General features: G+C 42.5%; 1 protein-coding gene across 2 annotated transcripts in view; it reads left to right on the forward strand.

Moving 5' to 3' along the window:
- The window catches only part of stub1 (STIP1 homology and U-Box containing protein 1), a 30309-nt gene that overhangs the window by 1122 nt on the left and 9494 nt on the right, over nt 1-19693 (forward strand). The window contains exons 2-3 of one of the 2 annotated variants that reach the window (XM_068056342.1): nt 1291-1341; nt 17221-17419. In XM_068056342.1, the coding sequence (XP_067912443.1) occupies nt 1291-1341; nt 17221-17419 (250 nt within the window). The remainder of the gene's footprint in view (nt 1-1290; nt 1342-17220; nt 17420-19693) is intronic. The other variant, XM_068056343.1, reaches the window with a different exon arrangement.

Consider the following 19693-nt stretch of genomic DNA (forward strand, 5'->3'; position numbering starts at 1 on the left):
TTTGTTACAGTTATGCATGTTAATCAGTTGAATCAGTAATTGATAGAATGCCAAAATCATGGGTGCAGTCTTAAAGATATGCACCTAAGGGATACAGTTCCTTAAAGTTCTTGACAAATCTTCTAGGCTATATTAACATTAGATGACAGTTGTGCTCGATTTCATTTTAACAAACAATGCATGGTCATTCCACCCAAAACTAAGTACACAATATTTTTTGGTGAAAATACTGCCTTTTTATTTCTGGATGCAAGCTAAATGATTTAATTTCTTCCTCATTAGAACAGACTGAATAACAAAAAACAAATCTTTGTTGACAATTTTTTTACGGTGCAGTGCCCTTGATTGTCACCCTTCGACCTTCTAAACACAAAGGAATACAAGCCAAATTTACCTGTAGTATCATTCTGGTGAATCTGCACTGTCCTGCCTCGAGGGCCAGTATATTTTCCCTGAAGTGCTGTGCCCAAAACTGAATGCAGTACTCCAAATAGGCTCTGTACAGCTGAAGTATAACTTCACTTTTGTATTCCAACCCTCTGGAGATAAAGCCCAACATTCCATCAGCCTTTATGAATGCTCTTTGTACCTGTGCACTGATCTTTCACAGTTTTATGTAGATGGACACCTAAATCCCTTTGCTCTACACAGCTCCAAGTCTCACTATTAACAAAATATTCTAATTTCTCTTGCTCATATCCAAAGTGGATGATCTCACAACTCCTCATATTGAATTCCATCTGCCATAGTTTTAACTGCTCACTTAATCTGTTTAAGTCCCTTTTTCTCATAACGTAACATTGCCCTAAAGTGAAAGTGGCAGCCCAGGTTCTCTCAATTCTTCTTTTTTATAAAATTTTTAGAAAGCTTTATTCAGAGCCAATTTTAGTTAGATTGTATCGTTTAAGTCTAACCCATTTTGTCTCCTAAACCTGGCAGCAAATACTGTGTGAACGCCTCAGAATCTCTTTGCTGGGGAGGAACAGAAATGTGATGTGTTTTGATAAGATGTCTTGCTAATCTTGCTCTGGTGTAATCCTAGACTGTATGATCTGTATCTGAATAGATAACGTACAGTGTGTCAATTTTATAGCACTTGTGGACTATTAAATGATTGTTCAGTGGTTTCTCATTTGTATAATCTAGGTATGATGGTTAGGTCTTCTCCCCTATGCTGTCTCATCAGTGCTCCCAAACTGTCCATTGAATGATTTGTCATGGAGCCAGTCTAAGGTTCTATCTCCATGGCTCACTGGCACTATAAATATAAATATTTTTTAAAATCGGCAGGTCAGGAAGGAACTGAAGCGGAGAGAGTGCCCCTGTTGCTGGTGGAGATCGGTAAGGCTGCATGCTGGCACTGATGAAATTTTACTTAAATTCTCTTAAAATTTAGAGTGGAAAGTCACAGACAGAAACACAATATATGGTATGAATCTATTCAGCAAGACTTCGAATCTGTGTGCCTAATTTTCATCCTAGCTATGATGTTTTCAATGCGGTGGGCAAAATCTTCAGGAGGGAGAGGGAAAAGACTGTTTACACAAAGACATGGGTGATATGAAATCAACCTTCACAACTACAGTAGCATAGAATGGAAATTGATACAACTATAACTTTTTCTACTATTTAATTTACACTACCCACATGGCCAATGCCAAACTATTGATTTATGGATTTATCACACTTGACAGAATTTGTACAACCTGTTGTAATCTCCTTGGATACATTCCATATCAGGCAACTTGCCATGAAGTATCCTTGGTGATTCTTTTCACAGGTAGGCAGTACCTGCATCGCCAATAGCACTGGCATCAAATTCTAGCACTGAGTTTGCATGATAATGATAGCCTATATAGTTTCAGAATCAGAAACAACATACAATATCAAAATGTACATTGCTTGGTCAGTACCAACTCTAGTAAGAAGATTTTCCATAATATTTTATATTAACACATTCTGTTGAATTAAATGTACCTGATAACATTATTATCTTAATTTTTGTTAGGCACGGGTATTGAGAGTTACAGAACCAAGGTGGGTAGATGGAGTTAACATACAGATCAGCCATGATCTAATTGAATGGCAGAACTGGCTTGAGGGGTTGAATGGCCTGCTCCTGTTACTATGTTCCTATTAAAGAAGAAAAACTAGATATTGGAAAATAATTCCCTTATCTGAAACATCTTTAGTATGTTTTATTTTCAGTTGTCATTTTTTGTCTTTGGTAGGGGGACCCTCAAGTACTATCTACCTCCTTGCAAGGTTCTCCTCTGACGTCAATTACACAGATAATCCAGCCACCAGGGTCTGGTGGCTTCGGAGAGACCTTCAGAATACTTTAAAGTCACACCCCTTCCCCTGTCATTTGCAATGGACCTGCAATGGATTTGCGATGCACAGGGGGATGTCACTCATAATTAACATTACCCGTGTAACTCAACTTGAGGATGACCATGTCCGTGATTAAACAAAAATATCAAGTATCAGGAAAGAATATTATTTTCTAATATAAAAAGCAGAAGTACTTTGAGTAAGATGTGTCTTCCACTCAACTTTCCCTGCAACTTAAATTTATGGAGCCTTGCAAGGTTTAAAATCATTTCTGATCTTTGTTTAAATAGATTTTAGGAAGTTTGAACCCTTGTTTGAACTAGTATAACTATGGCAGAACTGGGCAGAAATAGAATACAGGGAGATAGCTGAATCATATGTGGATTATGTCATGCATGTGAATATATCAGACTTTGCTGAATTTAACATCAGCTGCTCTTATTTATTAGGTGATTATCTGATGTAAGCAGTTGTGCCCTTTGAACAAAAGCCAGATGTGCTTTTTACAGCAGCTAGGCTCCTTGTTTGACATGATTCAGCGTAACCACCTGCCATGAACTGGATCCAGTGTTGAAGATCTCAATGCATTTGTATTTTTAAAAAAAACTCATTTAGATGCCTATTATCAACATTACACTATTGCAATATTGAATAATTAGTTGACAAATGCTCTAGTTTTTTTTAATGAACACCTCATTATATGAATTGTAAAATTTGCTGAGAAAGGTTATGAGGTGTACTTCTTGCGTGAGATGATGCGAATGGAAAATAAATATACCAAGTTGATGTTCTGCAGTATTGCATGTGGGGAATCATGGGGTGCCAGTGAAGTGGACTGCTTTCTCTTCGAGTGTCGTTGGAGCTGCACTCATCCAGGTAAGTGGAGAGTGTTGCAGCACACGCCTGACTTGTGGCTTGAAGGTATTAAGGGCTATGGGGCAAGGTTGGGTACATAGAGATAGGTCGCAAATCAGCCATGAACTCATTGAATGGCTGAATGGACTCAAGGGGATAAATGGCCTCCTCTTGTTCTTATGTTCCTAAGGTGGTGGAGAGGTTTTGTGGAGTAGGGAGGTGAGCCACGTGCTACAGAATATCCAGCCTCTTGTAATCACCGCATTTATGTGGCTGATCTAGTTCAGATTTTGGTCAATAGTGACCTCCCAGGATGTTAATGATGGGGACTTATTGATGGTAATACCATTGAACTTATTAGCATTTTTACTAGACCCCATTTACCACACCTTGTGCTACTCAATTTTTTTTTTACTCCTTCAGATTTATTCCACCTTTTGCAACTGTAAACTTTTACTCCATCTGTGTTTAAACTTCGTTTTTGCCACTGGGAACTTTTCTTGTTTTGTGCTGCTGATAAATCTCTGGGTGCCTTTTGTTAACAAATGTTTACTGCCTTGATTTTCAGAGAGAATTACTGGCTTCAGTTCTTTTTGGAGACATTTACTCTCATGATTTTTGGAGAGATTTATTTACTGGCCTGATTTTTAAAAAGATCCATTTTTTAAATGCTTTTTTTATCCATATTTCAAACTCTTGATTTTTCCAACTTTTGCTGATCCTGTTCTCACTCAGATATACAGTTTGTGTGCATGTGTGTACATAGTGTAGTATTTGCTTACATGTAGAACAATTTATATTGAAAACCTATCACAGCATCACCTACAGGTGCTGTAGTTATTGCAGATAAATTTCCAAAATCCTACTGCAAAAAGCGTATCGAGGCATTGTAGAAGGTGCAAAAAAAGATTTACAAAGATATTACGAGAACTGGGAGAATATAACTATTGGGAAGGACTGAAAAAGCTCTAGAAAAGAGAAGGCTGAGGAGTGTTACAATAAGCGGCCTTTAAAATTATGGAGGGGTTTCCTGGGGTAGACATCAAAAAGATGTTTCCACTTGTGTGGGAGTCTAAATATAAAATAGTCATTAATAAATCCAATAAGAAATTCAGGACAAAGTTCTTTTCTTTTGCTCAGAGTGATTGGAAACTGGAAGAGGCAAATAACATAAATGCATTTAATGGGAAGCTAGATAAGCACATAAGGGAAGAAAGAATAGAAAGAAAGGGCAGGAGGAGGCTCTGTTTCAGTGCTGTAAATTTTGTGTAGCTAAGGACATTTTTAACATGAAAAATGCCACATTAAGGCTGTTGACATGTATTTTGAAATGGAATATTGTGGCCAACTTATTGATTTTAATATATAATAGTTTGATCCTGAGTTTAAGTGAACATCGATTAATACCATGTACACTGCACCTTTTTGCGTTGTAATGCTTGAACAGTGACCAGCGGATTCATACATAGTCTGCTCGTTCTGTAATTTTTCTGTAAACTGGATTTAAAGTTAGAAATTCTGTTTGTACAAGTGCAGTTGTCACAATTGGTAACAGTTTGCTGTGACCCAAGGAAAACTATTTGCATTTCACCAGTGTGATCATTGTGCTTGAAGCTGACATTGAATGCAAAAAGTGGGCAGCTGTTCAATTCTCCATCTTCAATGTCCTTCGTATTTCAGAGGATTGGAGGACAGCGAATGTGGTACAATTATTCAAGAAGGATAGCAGAGATAAACCAGGTAATTACAGGCTGGTGAGTCTAACATCAGAGGTAGGGAAATTATTGGAAAAAGTTCTGAGAGACAGGATTAATCTGCACTTGGAGAGGCAGGGATTAATCAGGGGTGGTCAGCACGGCTTTGTCGGGGGAAATCGTGTCTAACAAATTTGATTGAATTTTTCGAGGAGGTGACTAGATGTGTAGATGAGGGTAAAGCAGTTGATGTAGTCTATATGGACTTCAGTCAGGCTTTTGATAAGGTCCTGCATGGGAGATTGGTAAGAAAGTAAAAGCCCATGGGATCCAGGGTAATTTGGCAAATTGGATTCAAATTTGGCTTAGTGGAAGGAGGCAGAGGCTGATGATCGAGGGTTGTTTTTGCAATTGGAAACCTGTGACCAGTGGTGTACCGCAGGAATCGGTGCTGGGACCCTTACTGTTTGTAGTGTACATTAATGATTTAGACGTGACTATAGGAGGTATGATCAGCAAGTTCGCAGATGACACGAAAATTGGTGGTGTCGGAAATAGTGAGGAGGAAAGTCAGACTACAGGACAATATAGATGGGCTGGTAAGATGGGCGGTGTGTGACAAATGGAGTTTAATCCTGAGAAGTGTGAGGTGATGCACTTTGGGAGGTCTAACAAGGCAAGGGAATATACAATGGATGGTAGGAGCCTAGGGAGTACAGAGGGTCAGAGGGACGTTCGGGTGCTTGTCCATAGATCACTGAAGGCAGCAGCACAGGTAGATAAGGTGGTTAGGAAAGCATATGGGATACTTGCCTTTATTAGCTGAGGCATAGAATATAAGAGCAGGGAGGTTATGATGGAGCTGTATAAAACGCTAGTTAGGTCACAGCTGGAGTACTGTGTACAGTTCTGGTCGCCACACTATAGGAAGGATGTGATTGCAGTGGAGAGGGCGTAGAGGAGATTCAACAGGATGTTGCCTGGGCTGGAGCATTTCAGTTATGAAGACAGACTGGATAGGCTGGGGTTGTTTTCCTTGGTGCGGAGAAAGCTGAGGAGGGACCTGATTGAGGTATACAAAATTATGAGGGACATTGATAGGATAGATAGGAAGAAACTTTTTCCCTTTGCGGAGAGGTCAATAACTAGGGGGCAGATTTAAGGTAATGCGCCAGGAGGTTTAGAGGGGAGTTGAGGAAAAATGTTTTCACTTTGTGGATGGTTGGAATTTGGAACGCACTGCCTGAAGGGGTGGTGGAGGCAGGAACACTCACGACATTCAAGAAGTATTTAGATGAGCACTTGAAACGTCATAACCTACAAGGCTACGGGCCAAGTGCGGGGATATGGGATGAGTTAGGACGGGTGCTTGATGGTTGGCGCAGGCGCGTTGGGCCGAAGGGCCTGTTTCTGTGCTGGAAAACTCTATGATTTGAGAGCAAAATCTGTTTTCATTTCTATAAGAAAGAATATTCAGCCCTTTGTAATTCCTGAAAAACTTGTGCTAATGGTCTGAATGAACAAAATTTAAAGGTTATGATTTTACCTTATATATTCTTCACATACTGTTCAATAGCCCAAGTTGTCAGCTGGTGAACAGTTCAATAAAGCCTACTCTTTTTCATTGTATTGATCTTCCTCTTCTTTAATATATAGTTTTATCCTTGTAGTAATCTTATTGAAGCTTTTCCTCTGTTGGAAAGATTAAACTTTTTGCAAAACTACCACACTTATTACTTCAAGGAATATACCATCGATTAGAAGATGGGTGTTCAACCATTAGACAAAATGGGCCAGATCTTTGCTATACAACTAGTAATTGAGCCATGTATGTCTGTTTAAGAGTACATTTACACTATTACTTTGCTGCATTTGCACTATTACTTTATCATTGGTTTGAAGTGGAAACCACTGCCCTCATTGTTAAAGGTCCTGTCACTTGAACTTTTTTTCAAATTAAACATTTTGGGGAATTCTGAGATGGTTTCACAAAATGAGCAAGGGTAGCAATGAATATAGAATCTTAGCAAGTACCCTGTGATGATCCAAGTATAATATATGCATGTGATCCCACTTAATTTTAGGTTAGATTTCTACCACAGATGTTGGAAATTCAGACTGAACCCCTTGTAGCAGCTGTTTCGTAAAGCTATCCAATTACTTCCATTTCCCTTCTGTTTCCCCATAGCTCTGTAAATTTTTTCCATTATTTATCCAATTCTCTTCTGAATGTTGCTATTGAATCTGCTTCCACCATACTTTCAGGCATTGCATTCCAGATCACAACAACTTACTGTGTTTAAGAAAAAGTTTCTTCTTGTCGCCTTTGGTTCCTTTGCCAATTACCTTAAATCTGTGTTTTCTGGTTACATGTCCTACTGCTGTGAGAAACAGAGCAAATAGGGAGAAGCTATCAAAACCATTCATGATTTGAATATTTCGATCAAATCGCCTCTTAACCTTCTCTGCCCTAACACCTCAGGGCTTTAATACACTCTTGTCTATTTTTGAATTTATGTATACTTAAAAACTACTTTGAATGTAAAAGCAACTGTATGAGTGTAGATTTGTGGCACCAATCCTTTTTTTTATTCGTTCATGGGATGTGGGCATTGCTCACTAGGCCAACATTGCCCATCTCTAATTGCTCTTGAGAAGGTGGTGGTAAGCTCTTGTACTGCTGTAGTCCACGGGGGGTAGGTACACCCACAATGCTGTTAGGCAACGAGTTCCAGGATTTTGACACAGCGACAGTGAAGGAACAGTGATATAATTCTAAGTCCGGATGGCGTGTGGCTTGGAGGGGAACTTGTAAGTAGTGGTATTCCCATGCGTCAGCTGCCCTTGTCATTCTAGGTGGTAGAGGTTGCGGTTTTGGAAGGTGCTGTCTAAGGAGCCTTGGTGCGTTGCTGCAGTGCATCTTGTAGATGGTGCACACTGCTGCCACTGTGCGTCGGTGGTGGAGGGAGTGAATGTTTGTGTATGATTCCCATTGACTCCAGTTTTGCTAGGGCTCCTTGGTGCCATACTCGGTCAAATGCTGTTTTGATGTCAAGGGCAATCGCTCTCACCTCATCTCTGGAGTTCACTCTTTTTTGTACTTGTTTGAACCAAGGCTGTAATGAGGTCAGGAGCGGAGTGGCCCTGGCGAAACCCAAACTGAGCGTCAGTGAGCAGGTTATTGCTGAGCATGTGCCACTTGATAGCACTGTCGATGACACCTTCCATCACTTTACTGATGATTGAGAGTAGACTGATGGAGAGGTAATTGGCCGGGTTGGACTTGTCCTGCTTTTTGTGTACACGACATATCTGGATAATTTTCCATATTTCCAGGTAGATGCCAGTGTTGTAGCTGTGCTGGAACAGCTTGGCTAGGGGCGTGGCAAGTTCTGGAGCACAGGTATTCAGTACTATTGCCAGAATGTTGTCAGGGCCCATAGCCTTTGCAGAATCCAGTGCCTTCAGTCGTTTCTTGATATCACGCAGAGTGAATCAAATTGGCTGAAGACTGGCATCTGTGATGCTGGGGACTTCAGGAGGAGGCCAAGATAGATCATCCATTCGGCACTTCTGGCTGAAGATTGTTGCAAATGCTTCAACCTTATCTTTCACACTGATACGCTGGGCTCACCCTTCATTGAGGATGGGGATATTTGTGAAGCCTCCTCCTCTTTGTACTTGCCCACCACCATTCACGACTGGATGTGGCAGGACTGCAGAGCTTCGATCTGATCTGTTGGTTGTGGGATCGCTTAGCTCTGTCTATCGCATGCTGCTTATGCTGTATTGGAATGCAAGTAGTCCTGGGTTATAGTTTCACCAGGTTGACACTGCATTTTGAGGTATGCCTGGTGCTGCTCCTGCACTCTTCATTGAGCCAGTGTTGATCCCCTGGCTTGATGGTAATGGTAGGATGAGGGATATGCCGGGCCATAAGGTTACAGATTGTGGTTGAATACAATTCTGCTGCTGCTGATGGCCCACAGCGCCTCATGGATGCCCAGTTTTGAGTTGCTAGATCTGTTCGAAATCTATCCCATTTAGCATGGTGGTAGTGCCACACAACATGGGCATCCTCAATGTGAAGATGGGACTTTGTCTGCACACGGACTGTGCGGTGGTCACTCCTACCAATACTGTCATGGACAGATGCATCTGTGGCAGGCAGATTAGTGAGGACGAGGTCAAGTATGTTTTTCCCTTTTGTTTGTTCACTCACCACCTGCCGCAGACTCAGTCTAGCAGCTATGTCCTTTAGGACTCGGCCAGCTCGGTCTGTAGTGGTGCTACCAAGCCGCTCTTGGTGATGGACATTCAAGTCCCCCACCTAGAGCATTAGACTAACTTTTAATTCCGGATTTATAAATTGAATTCAAATTCCCCCATGGTGGGATTCAAACCCACATCTCCGGAGCAATGCCCTGGGTCTCTGGACTATTAGTCCAGTGACAATACCACTACGCCACCTCCTCCCCCTGTACATCTTGTACTACACATTCTAAATGAACATTAATGATGTCATGCAAAATTCTTCTGAGTTTTTCCCTACAATCCTCCAAGATCTCTGCACACCTCCAAATCTGGTCTTTTGTGCATCTCTAATTTTCTTCACTCCATCATTGGTGGCCGTAGCTTCAGCTGCCTAGGTCCTAAGCTTTGGAATTCCCTCCCATACCTCTCTATCCTCCTTTTGATGATGCTTCTTAAAATTGCCTCTTTGACCAAGCCTTTGGTTACCTGTCCTAAAATCTCCTTATGTGGTTCGGTGTCAAATTTTGATAAATCGCTCCTTTGAAGCGCCTTGTGATGTTTTGCTACAGCAACAACTTGACTTTATATAGTGCCTTTAACATAGAAAACATCTTAAGGCACTTCACAGTAATGTTATCAAACAAATTTGATACTGAGTCACAAAAGGAAATATTAAGGCAGATGACTATAAGCTTGGTCAAAGAGGTAGGTTTTAAGTGGTGTCTTAAAGGAAGAAGGAGAAGCACTGTGGTTTTGGGAGGGAATTCCAACGTTTAGGGCTTTGGCAACTGAAGGCGCAGCTGCCAATGATGCTCAAGGGGCCAGGATTGGAGAAGCACAGATATCTCGGAGAGTTGTAGGGTTGGAGCAGATTACAGAGATAGGGAGGGGCAAAGTCATGGAGGGACTTGTAAACAAGGATGAGAATTTTAAAATCAAAGAGCTGCTTAACCAGGAGCCAGTGTAGGTCAGTGATCATATGGGTGATGGGTGAACAGGACTTTGTGCATATTAGGACATGGGCACCAGTGTTTTGGATGACCTCAAGTTTATGGAGGGTGAAATTTGGGAGAGCAGCCAGGAGTGCATTGGAATAGACAAGTTTAAAGGTAACAAAGGCATGGATAAGGGTTTCAGCAGTAGATGAGCTGAGGCAGGGCAGAGTTGGGTGACGTTATGGAAATGAATATGGAGATCTTAGTGACGGAACAGAGACGTGCTCGGAAGCTTGTCTCGGGGTCAGATATGACACCAAGGTTGCAAACAGTCTGGTTCAGCCTCTTGACAGTTGCCAAGGATGGTATCGGTGGCTAAAGAAAGAGTTTGTGGTGGGCTCATAGTACTGGATATCTATGATCAGTGTGACAGTACAGAGACAGTGGAGGGGTGGTGGTGAGGTAGAACTGGGTGTTGTCAGCGTACATGTAGAAACTGACATTGCATTTTCAAATGATGCTGGCAGGCAGCAACATATAGATGAGAAATAGAAGGGGCCAAGGATAGATCTTTGGGGACACGAGGTAATGTTGCAGGAGTGGGGACACTAGCGCTGTAATGTTGTGGGAATGGGAAGAGAAGTGAAGCCATTGCAGGTGATTCTCTGGCTACAACTGGATAGATAAGAATGGAACCAGGCGAGTGCAGTCTCACCCATCTGGACAACAGTGGAGAGGTGTTGGAGGAGGAGGATGATGAGATGTGGTCAACCATGTTGAAGATTGTAGACAGGCCAAGAAGGACGAGGGGGGAAAGTTTATCTTTGTCACAGTCACGTAGAAGGTAACTTTTGGCTTTGGTTGGGTGGTAGCCTTCCATCTACAAAAGATGATGAACATGCAGCAAACAATCCATTTAGGTGGGGCGTCTTCTCTTGGTGCACCTTTGCTGATGGTTGTGAAGGCAATCCTCGAGAGGCGGGTTCTGCCACAAGTGCTGCATGTGAAGGTGCTAAGTGATGCTGTGAGTTGTTGTTTTTGACATTGGCGCCTGTTGCAAAGCTGCTGTAGCAACTGGTCATCGTGGTAGTGCACGCCAGTCATAGGATGTGTCACTATTTCCCTCCTTTGCCAGTTAGTAACTCCCAAGTGTGATAGTCGACATTTAGGGCCTTCATGTCAGTCTTGCAAGCCTCCTTGAAGTGGAGCTTTGGCCGTCCCGTTGGTCGTCTGGCCTCGGCTACGTCACCACACAGAAGGTCCTTGGGCATGCGACTATCTTCCATCCTGTGGACATGCCGGATCTACCAAAGCCGCTTCTGTTTGATTAGTGCCAACACACTTGGAAGCTTTGCCTTTGAGTGGACTCCCACATTTGTAATTTTGTCTTGCCAGTTTATACCTGAGAGGGGTGAGGCACAGGGAGCTAATCGGTGAATATCTGGTGGGTATTTTCTAATTTCCTTATTTTCTTTTTCTTTTAAGTCTATCTACTAAGTAGAAGCTAAAGTACCAGTCGTCTATAGATGGTTATCTGTTCATTCTATTAATAAGCTTTTTATTGTGTTTATTTAACTTCCAATTTTTAGTACAGTAAATAAATAATTCAAGGCATAGCAGGGCTGCTAACACCTGTCCAATGTACCTCTTGTGCTATGTGGGAGCTCCAGGATACTTTCTGTATCCTGGAGAACCATTTGTGCAGAAAATGTCGTCAATTGCAGCAGCTTGAGCTCCAGGTTTTGGAACTTGAGCGGCTGCTGATGACACTGCGGTGCATTCATGAGGATGAGAGCTACGTGGATAGCATGTTTATAGATGTGGTCACCCGCAGCTTAAGATTATGGAGGAATAGGTGACTGCTAGTCAAAAAGAATAAGGCAGGTAGTGCAGGAGACCCCTGTGTGCATCTCGCTCTCCAACAGGTATTCAGTTCTGAATACTGATGAGAGTGATGCTTCACCTGGGGAGTGCAACCAGAGCCAAGTCCATGGCGGCACAGGTGGCTCAGCTGCACAGGGGGGGGTACAGGGAAGACTGGAAGAGCCATAGTGATAGGTGAATCAATAGTCAGGGGAACAGACAGGCATTTCTGTGGCCGCAGACATGAATCCAGGATGGTATGTTGCCTTCCTGGTCCCAGGGTCAAGGATGTCACTGAGTGGCTGCAGAGGGGGAGAGTGAACAGCCAGTAGTCATGCTCCATATTGGACCCAACGATATAAGTAGAAAGAGAGATGTGGTCCTGCAGTCAGAATAGAGGGAGCTAGGTAAGAAATTAGCAAGCAGGACCTCAAAAGTAGTAATCTCCGGATCTCCCAGTGCCATGCGTGACTATAGAAATGGAAGGATAAGACAGATGAATGTGTGTCTGGAAAGATGTGCAGGAGGGAGGGCTTTAGATTCCTGGGGCATTGGAACTGACTCTGGGGGAGATGGGACCTGTACAGGCCGGACGGGTTGCACCTGAACACAGCCGGGACTGAGTTCCTTGCGGGACGTTTTGCCCGTGTTGTTGGGGAGGTTTTAAACTAGTTTGGCAGGCGGATGGGGACCTGAGGATAGACTCAGCTGGGACAAAATCGGAAATTAATATGGAAGGCAGAAAATTAATGGATGAGTCTGGAAGACAGAGGAAACAAAGGTTAGAAAATAAGAGTTTGGCAGTGCTTAAGGGTATCTATTTCAATGCAAGGAGTATGGCAAATAAAGCAGATGAGCTGAGGGCACAGATAGACACGTTGCAGTATGATATCATAGCTGTTTCAGAAACATGGCTTAAAGAGGGACAGGAACGGCAACTCAACGTTCCTGGTTACAGGGTTTTCAGACACTATAGGGAGGGGGATAAGAAAGGAGGGGGAGTGGCAATTTTGGTCAAAGAAACTATTACAGCAATGAGGAAGGATAATACTCTGGAAGGCTCATCAAATGAGTCTATATGGAATGAGCTAAGGAACAAAAAAGGGACAGTCACGTTGCTGGGGGTGTACTATAGACCCCCAAACAGTCAGAGGGAGATAGAAGAGCAGATATGTAGGCAAATCTCTTGAGAAGTGCAAGAACAATAAGGCAGTAATAGGGCATTTTAACTATCCCAATATTAACTGGGATAGTTTTAGTGTGAAAGGAATTGAGGGAGCAGAATTCTTGAGATGCATTCAGGAGAATGTTTTTGCATAGTATGTAGCAAGTCCAACAAGAGAGTGCAATTTTAGACTTAGTTTTAGGAAATGAAGATGGGCAGGTGGAAAGAGTGGCAGTGGGAGAGCATTTTGGTGGTAGTGATCATTATTCAGTCAGTTTTAATATAATTATGAAAAAGATAGAGATAGAACAGGAGTTAGAGTTCTCATTTGGGACAAGGCCAATTTTACTGAACTGAGGAGTGATTTAGTGAAAGTGGACTGGAAGCAGCTACTTGAAGGTAAATCAGTGTCAGAGCAGTGGGAGGCATTCAAAGGGGGGATTCAAGGGGTTCAGAGTAAACATGTTCCCACAAAGAAAAAGGGTGAGGCGGCCAAATCTAGAGCCCCTTGGATGCCAAGAAGCTTACAGGGTAAGATAAGGCAGAAAAGGAAAGCTTATGTCTGACATCGAGAACTCAATACTACAGAAAGCCAAGAGGAGTATAGAAAGTGGAGGAGTGAAATCAAAAAGGAAATTAGGAAAGCAAAGAGAGGGCATGAAAGAATATTGGCAAGCAAAATCAAGGTGAACCCAAAGATGTTTTATCAATACATTAAGAATAAGAGGATAACTAAGGATAAAGTAGGGCCCATAAAAGACAAAAAAGGTAACCTGTGTGTAGGGGCGGAAGATGTTAGTATTGTTCTTAATGAATACTTTGCATCTATCTTCACAAAAGAGGGGGACGATGCAGATATTGTAGTTAAGGAAGAGGGGTGTGAAGTATCAGATTTGATAAACATAGAGAGAGAGGAAGTATTAATGGAATTAGCAACCTTGAAAGTTGATAAATCACCAGGGCAGGATGAAATGTACCCCAGGCTGTTAAAAGAAGCAAGAGAGGAAATAGCGGAAGGTCTGACCATCATTTTCCAGTCCTCATTGGATACAGGTGTGGTGCCGGAGGATTGGAGAACTGTTAACATTGTACCTCTGTTTAAAAAGGGAGTGAGGGATATACCAAATAATTACAGGCCAGTCAGTCTAACCTCAGTAGTGGACAAATCATTGGAATCTATTCTGAGAGACAGGATAAACTGTCACTTAGAAAGGCACAGGTTAATCAAGGATAGTCAGCATGGATTTGTTAAGGGAAAATCTTGTCTGACCAACTTGATCAAATTTTTTGAAGAAGTAACAATGATGGTAGCTGAGGATAGTGCAGTTGATGTGGTCTACATGGATTTTAGCAAGGCTTTTGGCAAGGTCTCACATGGCAGACTGGTTAAAAAAAATAAAATCCCATGGGATCCAGGGAATTGCATCAAGGTGGATACAAAATTGGCTCAGTGGCAGGAAACAAAGGGTAATTGTTGGCGGGTGTTTTTGTGACTGGAGGGCTGTTTCCAGTGGTGTTCCGCAGGGCTCAGTACTGAGTCTCCTTTTTGTGGTATTGACAATTTGGAAATAAATGTAGGGGGCATAATCAAGAAGTTTGCAGATGACACAAAGATTGGCCATGTGGTAGATAGCGAGGAGGATGGCTGTAGGCTGCAGGAAGATATTGATGGTCTGGTCTGATGGGCAGAAAAGTGGCAAATGGAATTCAACCTGGAGAAGTGTGAGGTGATGCATTTGGGGAGGTCAAACAAGGCAAAGGAATACACAATAAATGGGAAAATACTGAGAAGTTTAGAGGAAGTGAGGGACCTTAGAGTGAATGTCCACACATCCCTGAAGGTAGCAGGACCGGTCGATAAGATGCTTAAGAACGCATATGGAATCCTTTCCTTTATTAGTCGAGGTATAGAATATAACAGCAGGGAGGTTATGCTGGAACTGTATAACTCACTGGTTAGGCCACAACTTGAGTACTGTGTGCGGTTCTGGTCACCTCATTGCAGAAAGGTGTAATTGCACTAGAGAGGGTACAGAGGAGATTTACGAGGATGTTGCCAGGACTGGAAAATGCAGCTATGAGGAAAGATTGGATAAACTGTGGTTGTTCTCTTTGGAACAGAGAAGGCTGGGGGGAATCTGATTGAAATGTACAAAATTTTGAGGGGCCTGGATAGAGTGGAGGTGAAGGGTCTATTCATCTTGGCAGAGAGGTCAGTGATGAGGGGGCATAGATTTAAAGTGATTGGTAGAAAAATTAGAGGGGAATTGAAGAAAAATGTCTTCATGCAGAGGGTGGTGGGGGGTCTGGAACTCACTGCCTGAAAGGGTAGTTGAGACAGAAACCCCCAAGTCATTCAAAAGAAGTCTGGATATGCGTCTCAAGTGCCATAATCTGCAAGGCTACGGACCAACTGCTGGAAGGTGTGATTAGAATAGGTGGATTGTTTTTCGGCTGGCACAGACACGATGACCAAATGGCCTCTTCCTGTGTTTAAACTTTCATGATTCTGTGATATCCATAATGTGCCACAGACAGCGAAGATGGAAATTATTAAACTTCCTGGTACCTGTAAGTCACCCATGTTTCACAGCCATATAGCAAGGTGCTGAGAACACAGGCCTTATAAACCATCAGCTTGGCCCTATGGGTCAGCTTGGTATTATCCCATGCACGTTTCACAAGTCGGTCAAATGTCTATTGAGCTCTGCATCAATGGACAGATTGTCTGTCACAGTGGACCCAAAGTAGCAGAATTTGCTAACCACTTCCAGTGGGGTGCTTTAGTGTGGTTGAGGCAGAGATGCAACACCTTGTTCCATGACCATGGTTTTCTTTAAAGGCACTATATAAATGCAAGTTGTTGATGTTGGCAGACTAGGTGTATAACCTCCTGATTTGTATCTTGTTCCTTTTATGAAAATTGGAACAGACTATGACAGACCTGACATGTTAACTTGTTTTTCTCCACAGATGCTGCCAGACCTGCTGAGTATTTCCAGGTTGTATCATGTCTGGTTCAGATGCCCAGTGATTGTAGACTTCAGTCCTCGGATTGAGTTTGTCACTCAGAGCCCTGTCATTGGGAAGGATTGGATTGTAAACTCATTTGCACTAGCTTCTTCATAGTTGTTGCTTCAGGAGTCTCACATGTAGATAAAGCATATATCTGGATACATCCAGAAAAAAACTAGACCTGGTACTCGGGCTATCAGCCTATTTCCTGATGCCATTACTTTTTTACACAACTTGCATCAGTTGGGCACTTTGAGAGATTGTCTTTACCAAATTTGCAATGCAGTCAAGAGACATTATCATTGGATGATTGGGTTAGAAAGATGGTGTCAATTTCTTGGGATATATCCAAAAGTTCATTGAGTCTTTTGAAATGGGTAAGAGAATGCATCCTTGACAGTACATTCTGGATTGGAATTTAAAAAAAAATATTCATTCAGGGATGTGGGCGTCGCTGGCTAGGCCAGCATTTATTGCCCATCCCTAATTGCCCTTGAGAAGGTGGTAGTGAGCTGCCTTCTTGAACTGCTGCAGTCCATTTGGGGTAGGTACACCAACAGTGCTGTTAGGAAGGGAGTTCCAGGATTTTGACCCAGCAATTAAGATTTTCACTCATATTCCACACAGGAAGGAATTCTTTAGCCCTGGAGAAATAAAGGATTTTATCCTATCCCTTTTCTCTCCTTTCCCGGAACAAAAATAGAAGAAGGATACTAATCTGGGACCCATTGCACCAGATTTGGAGGGGCTGCACTCAATGTTGTAAGACACTAGTTTGTCAGTCATTGGAAACTTGCAACATTTTCCTGTGCTTTGATTATTTTTCATTTTTATTTTATTTTTATTTGCCTAAAAAACAAGAATGAGAAACAATATATCACAGAAAAATCATTTTTTTTTAGCAGTTAACAAATATGCAAGTTCTAAAAGACATCAGTTCTTTCTGATTATGATTTCAAGGGAATTCACTGTCTTCTAATATTCTGTGTGAAGCACTGATTTCATTTTGTTAGTACTGTTAAGTTTGCTGATTATAGTTGTAACTTTCCAGTTTACCTCTTTGCTCTCATGATATTTACTTCCATCTCTTGGCTTTGTTTTTCAGAACCGTAACCCATCTGTGGCTGTGTACTACACAAACCGTGCTCTGTGTTATGTGAAGATGCAGCAGTTTGATAAGGCGGTGGCAGACTGTAAACACGCCCTGGAGTTAGACAGCCAGTCTGTTAAAGCCCACTTCTTCCTGGGACAGTGCCAACTGGAAATGGAGAATTATGATGAAGCTATTGGCAATCTGCAGCGAGGTCAGGGGTCCTGCTTTTGGTCTTCATAACCAATCAGTGCACAGGTGTTTACTGAACTGCATCAATAGGAATGACAAGGGATCTAATCTTTGTAGGCCTATGGTTAAGAGGTGCTAGCAGTTGGGAAGTGAGCATGTGAATGATTATGCGTGCAGATGAATCTGTGTCCTTAATTATTGACCTAGCAACAATTTCAGAGCTTTAAAATTTTCAAAGAAACTTTCTAGTCATTTAAGTGCTGCTTAGGAATGACCTTAGAAAACAGTTAACATTTATTTCCTGATATTCGGCTCTCCAGAAGTGTAAGGACGTATCCGTGCCTCTTTAAAGTTGCATTTTTAATTCATTAAACCACTACTGTCCAACTCAAGATGTCTATATAGGTATATTGGCTATTTTTGGTAAATATTCCCACTGTGACCTTAATCAAAGTGAGATCATCAAAACACAATTCTGCTTAGGATATGTGTAGTCAGTTAGCTGTGCTCAACAAGGGTAAGGATACCAGCGTTACGGAGTGAAACGCTTTATCACACCAATGTCCAACATTTCCAGGATCTGATGTTGTACAGGCCAGACGCAGTGTAGGACTCCTTGTGCTCTGTCTCAGCAATGTACTCATCCTCAGAAGAACGATGCTAATCTGCCAGTGTGACAATTTCTATACCAACCATCACTGGGTGTCTCTGAATGACACTACCAAATGTGTGTGATTTTGTGTTGTGGTTAAGTGCTTAAGTGGAAATGATCAATGATTTTAAAGGAAATTGGATGGGCATTTGAGGGAAATGGACTTGCAGACCAATGGGATAGAGCAAGGGAATGGGAATGACTGGATTACTCTACAGAGAGCCGGCATGGACTCGATGGACTGAATGGCCTCCTTTGTGCCATAATGACTCTATGACTTTGTATGTGAATGTAGCCTTAAATTTGGTGACCAGGCCAATTAGTACAAGTGGTCTAAAGGTTAAATTTATTGGCTTTGTAAATCTTTTATCACTGACAGTTGAGTGCCCTGTACAAGCTGCCAAAATCCCATTAATGCCAAGACCCTGGCACTGTAATCTAGTCTTGGCAAATAGAGCCACATCATTGTTGGGCTGGTGAAGAGCTCCACTAAATATTTTTTTTAAAAGTACTAAAGTGTGCATTGGTTGCGTGTATAAGTGTGCCCTGACTTTTATTTAGAATTCCGCGGTCATATGGGAACGTGAGTGGTGAATAGAAAAGCGGAGAAGCTTGGTTACCATTCTACAAGGATTCAATTTAAGAGAATATTGTCAGAATAAAAAACTTTTCTGAATTGATGCTGTTGTAAATTCTGTTCCAGAGATTTTAATGGGGATATTGAGTGTACTATGATCTTTAACAGGCTGCTGTTATTGATGAAAATTAGAGAGATAATGGTCAGGATTTTACAGTTCCAAAGCGGACGGCATTGGCTGGGGTGGCAGAGGGGTGTTAAATCGAGTGGGGTGGGGTCGGGATGGATTTCCTTCATCACCACGGCGGGTCCACGTTTTTCCAGCAGCGGACGGCAAGTCGAGTGAGAACGGCGTGTGCTTTTTCAAAACCAGCAATTGAGAATTTAAGATTGTTGAAGACCCAATTGAACAGCATTTTATGTGCCTGTTCGAATTTTACGAAGAGTGCATGGGAGCCACGGGGCGTTGGAGCCCTAAGGTGTTTAAGGCTAGCATCTGAGGTCATTGCTGCATTCGACAGCCGTGGTATCAAGGCGGTTGCTTTCGCAGGAAGGCTGGTGCAGTGCGACTAGAGCGTTTAGTGTGGAGGATGGGGAGTTGAGGAGCAAGGGATCTTGGGTCATACCTCCATCGTGCCATCAAGCTCCTGGCACAGGGGTCAGTCGAGAGGGGCCTTAGAGGATGCTGGAATGAGCAATGTTGAGGAAGCGACTGGCAAAGTGGCCCTTCAGACTGGCGGTGCCCAAGTCCTATCGGCATTGTCCACTCTGGGCAGGTCGTCCAGCGAGAAGGAGAACCTGAGAGGGAGGGAGATGTGGGCACACGGTTCTGGCCGCCTGCGAGGGCAATCTCTGGATGGGCAGAAGGCCACATCAGTGATCTCTTCGACCTCTCCCAGTGGTAGGTCTCTACTGCCAGCTTTCTGTTTTCTGAGGCTGCTGTAAAGGTGGTTACAGGCTGTTATTTTTTTATTCTTTCTTGGGATGTGGATGTGTGCTGGCAAGGCCAGCATTTGTTGCCCAACCCTAATTGCCCTGACAACTGAGTGGCTTGCTAGGCCATTTCA

Source organism: Heterodontus francisci, chromosome 24 (assembly GCF_036365525.1).
Source record: "Heterodontus francisci isolate sHetFra1 chromosome 24, sHetFra1.hap1, whole genome shotgun sequence".
Taxonomy (NCBI): Eukaryota; Metazoa; Chordata; class Chondrichthyes; order Heterodontiformes; family Heterodontidae; genus Heterodontus; species Heterodontus francisci.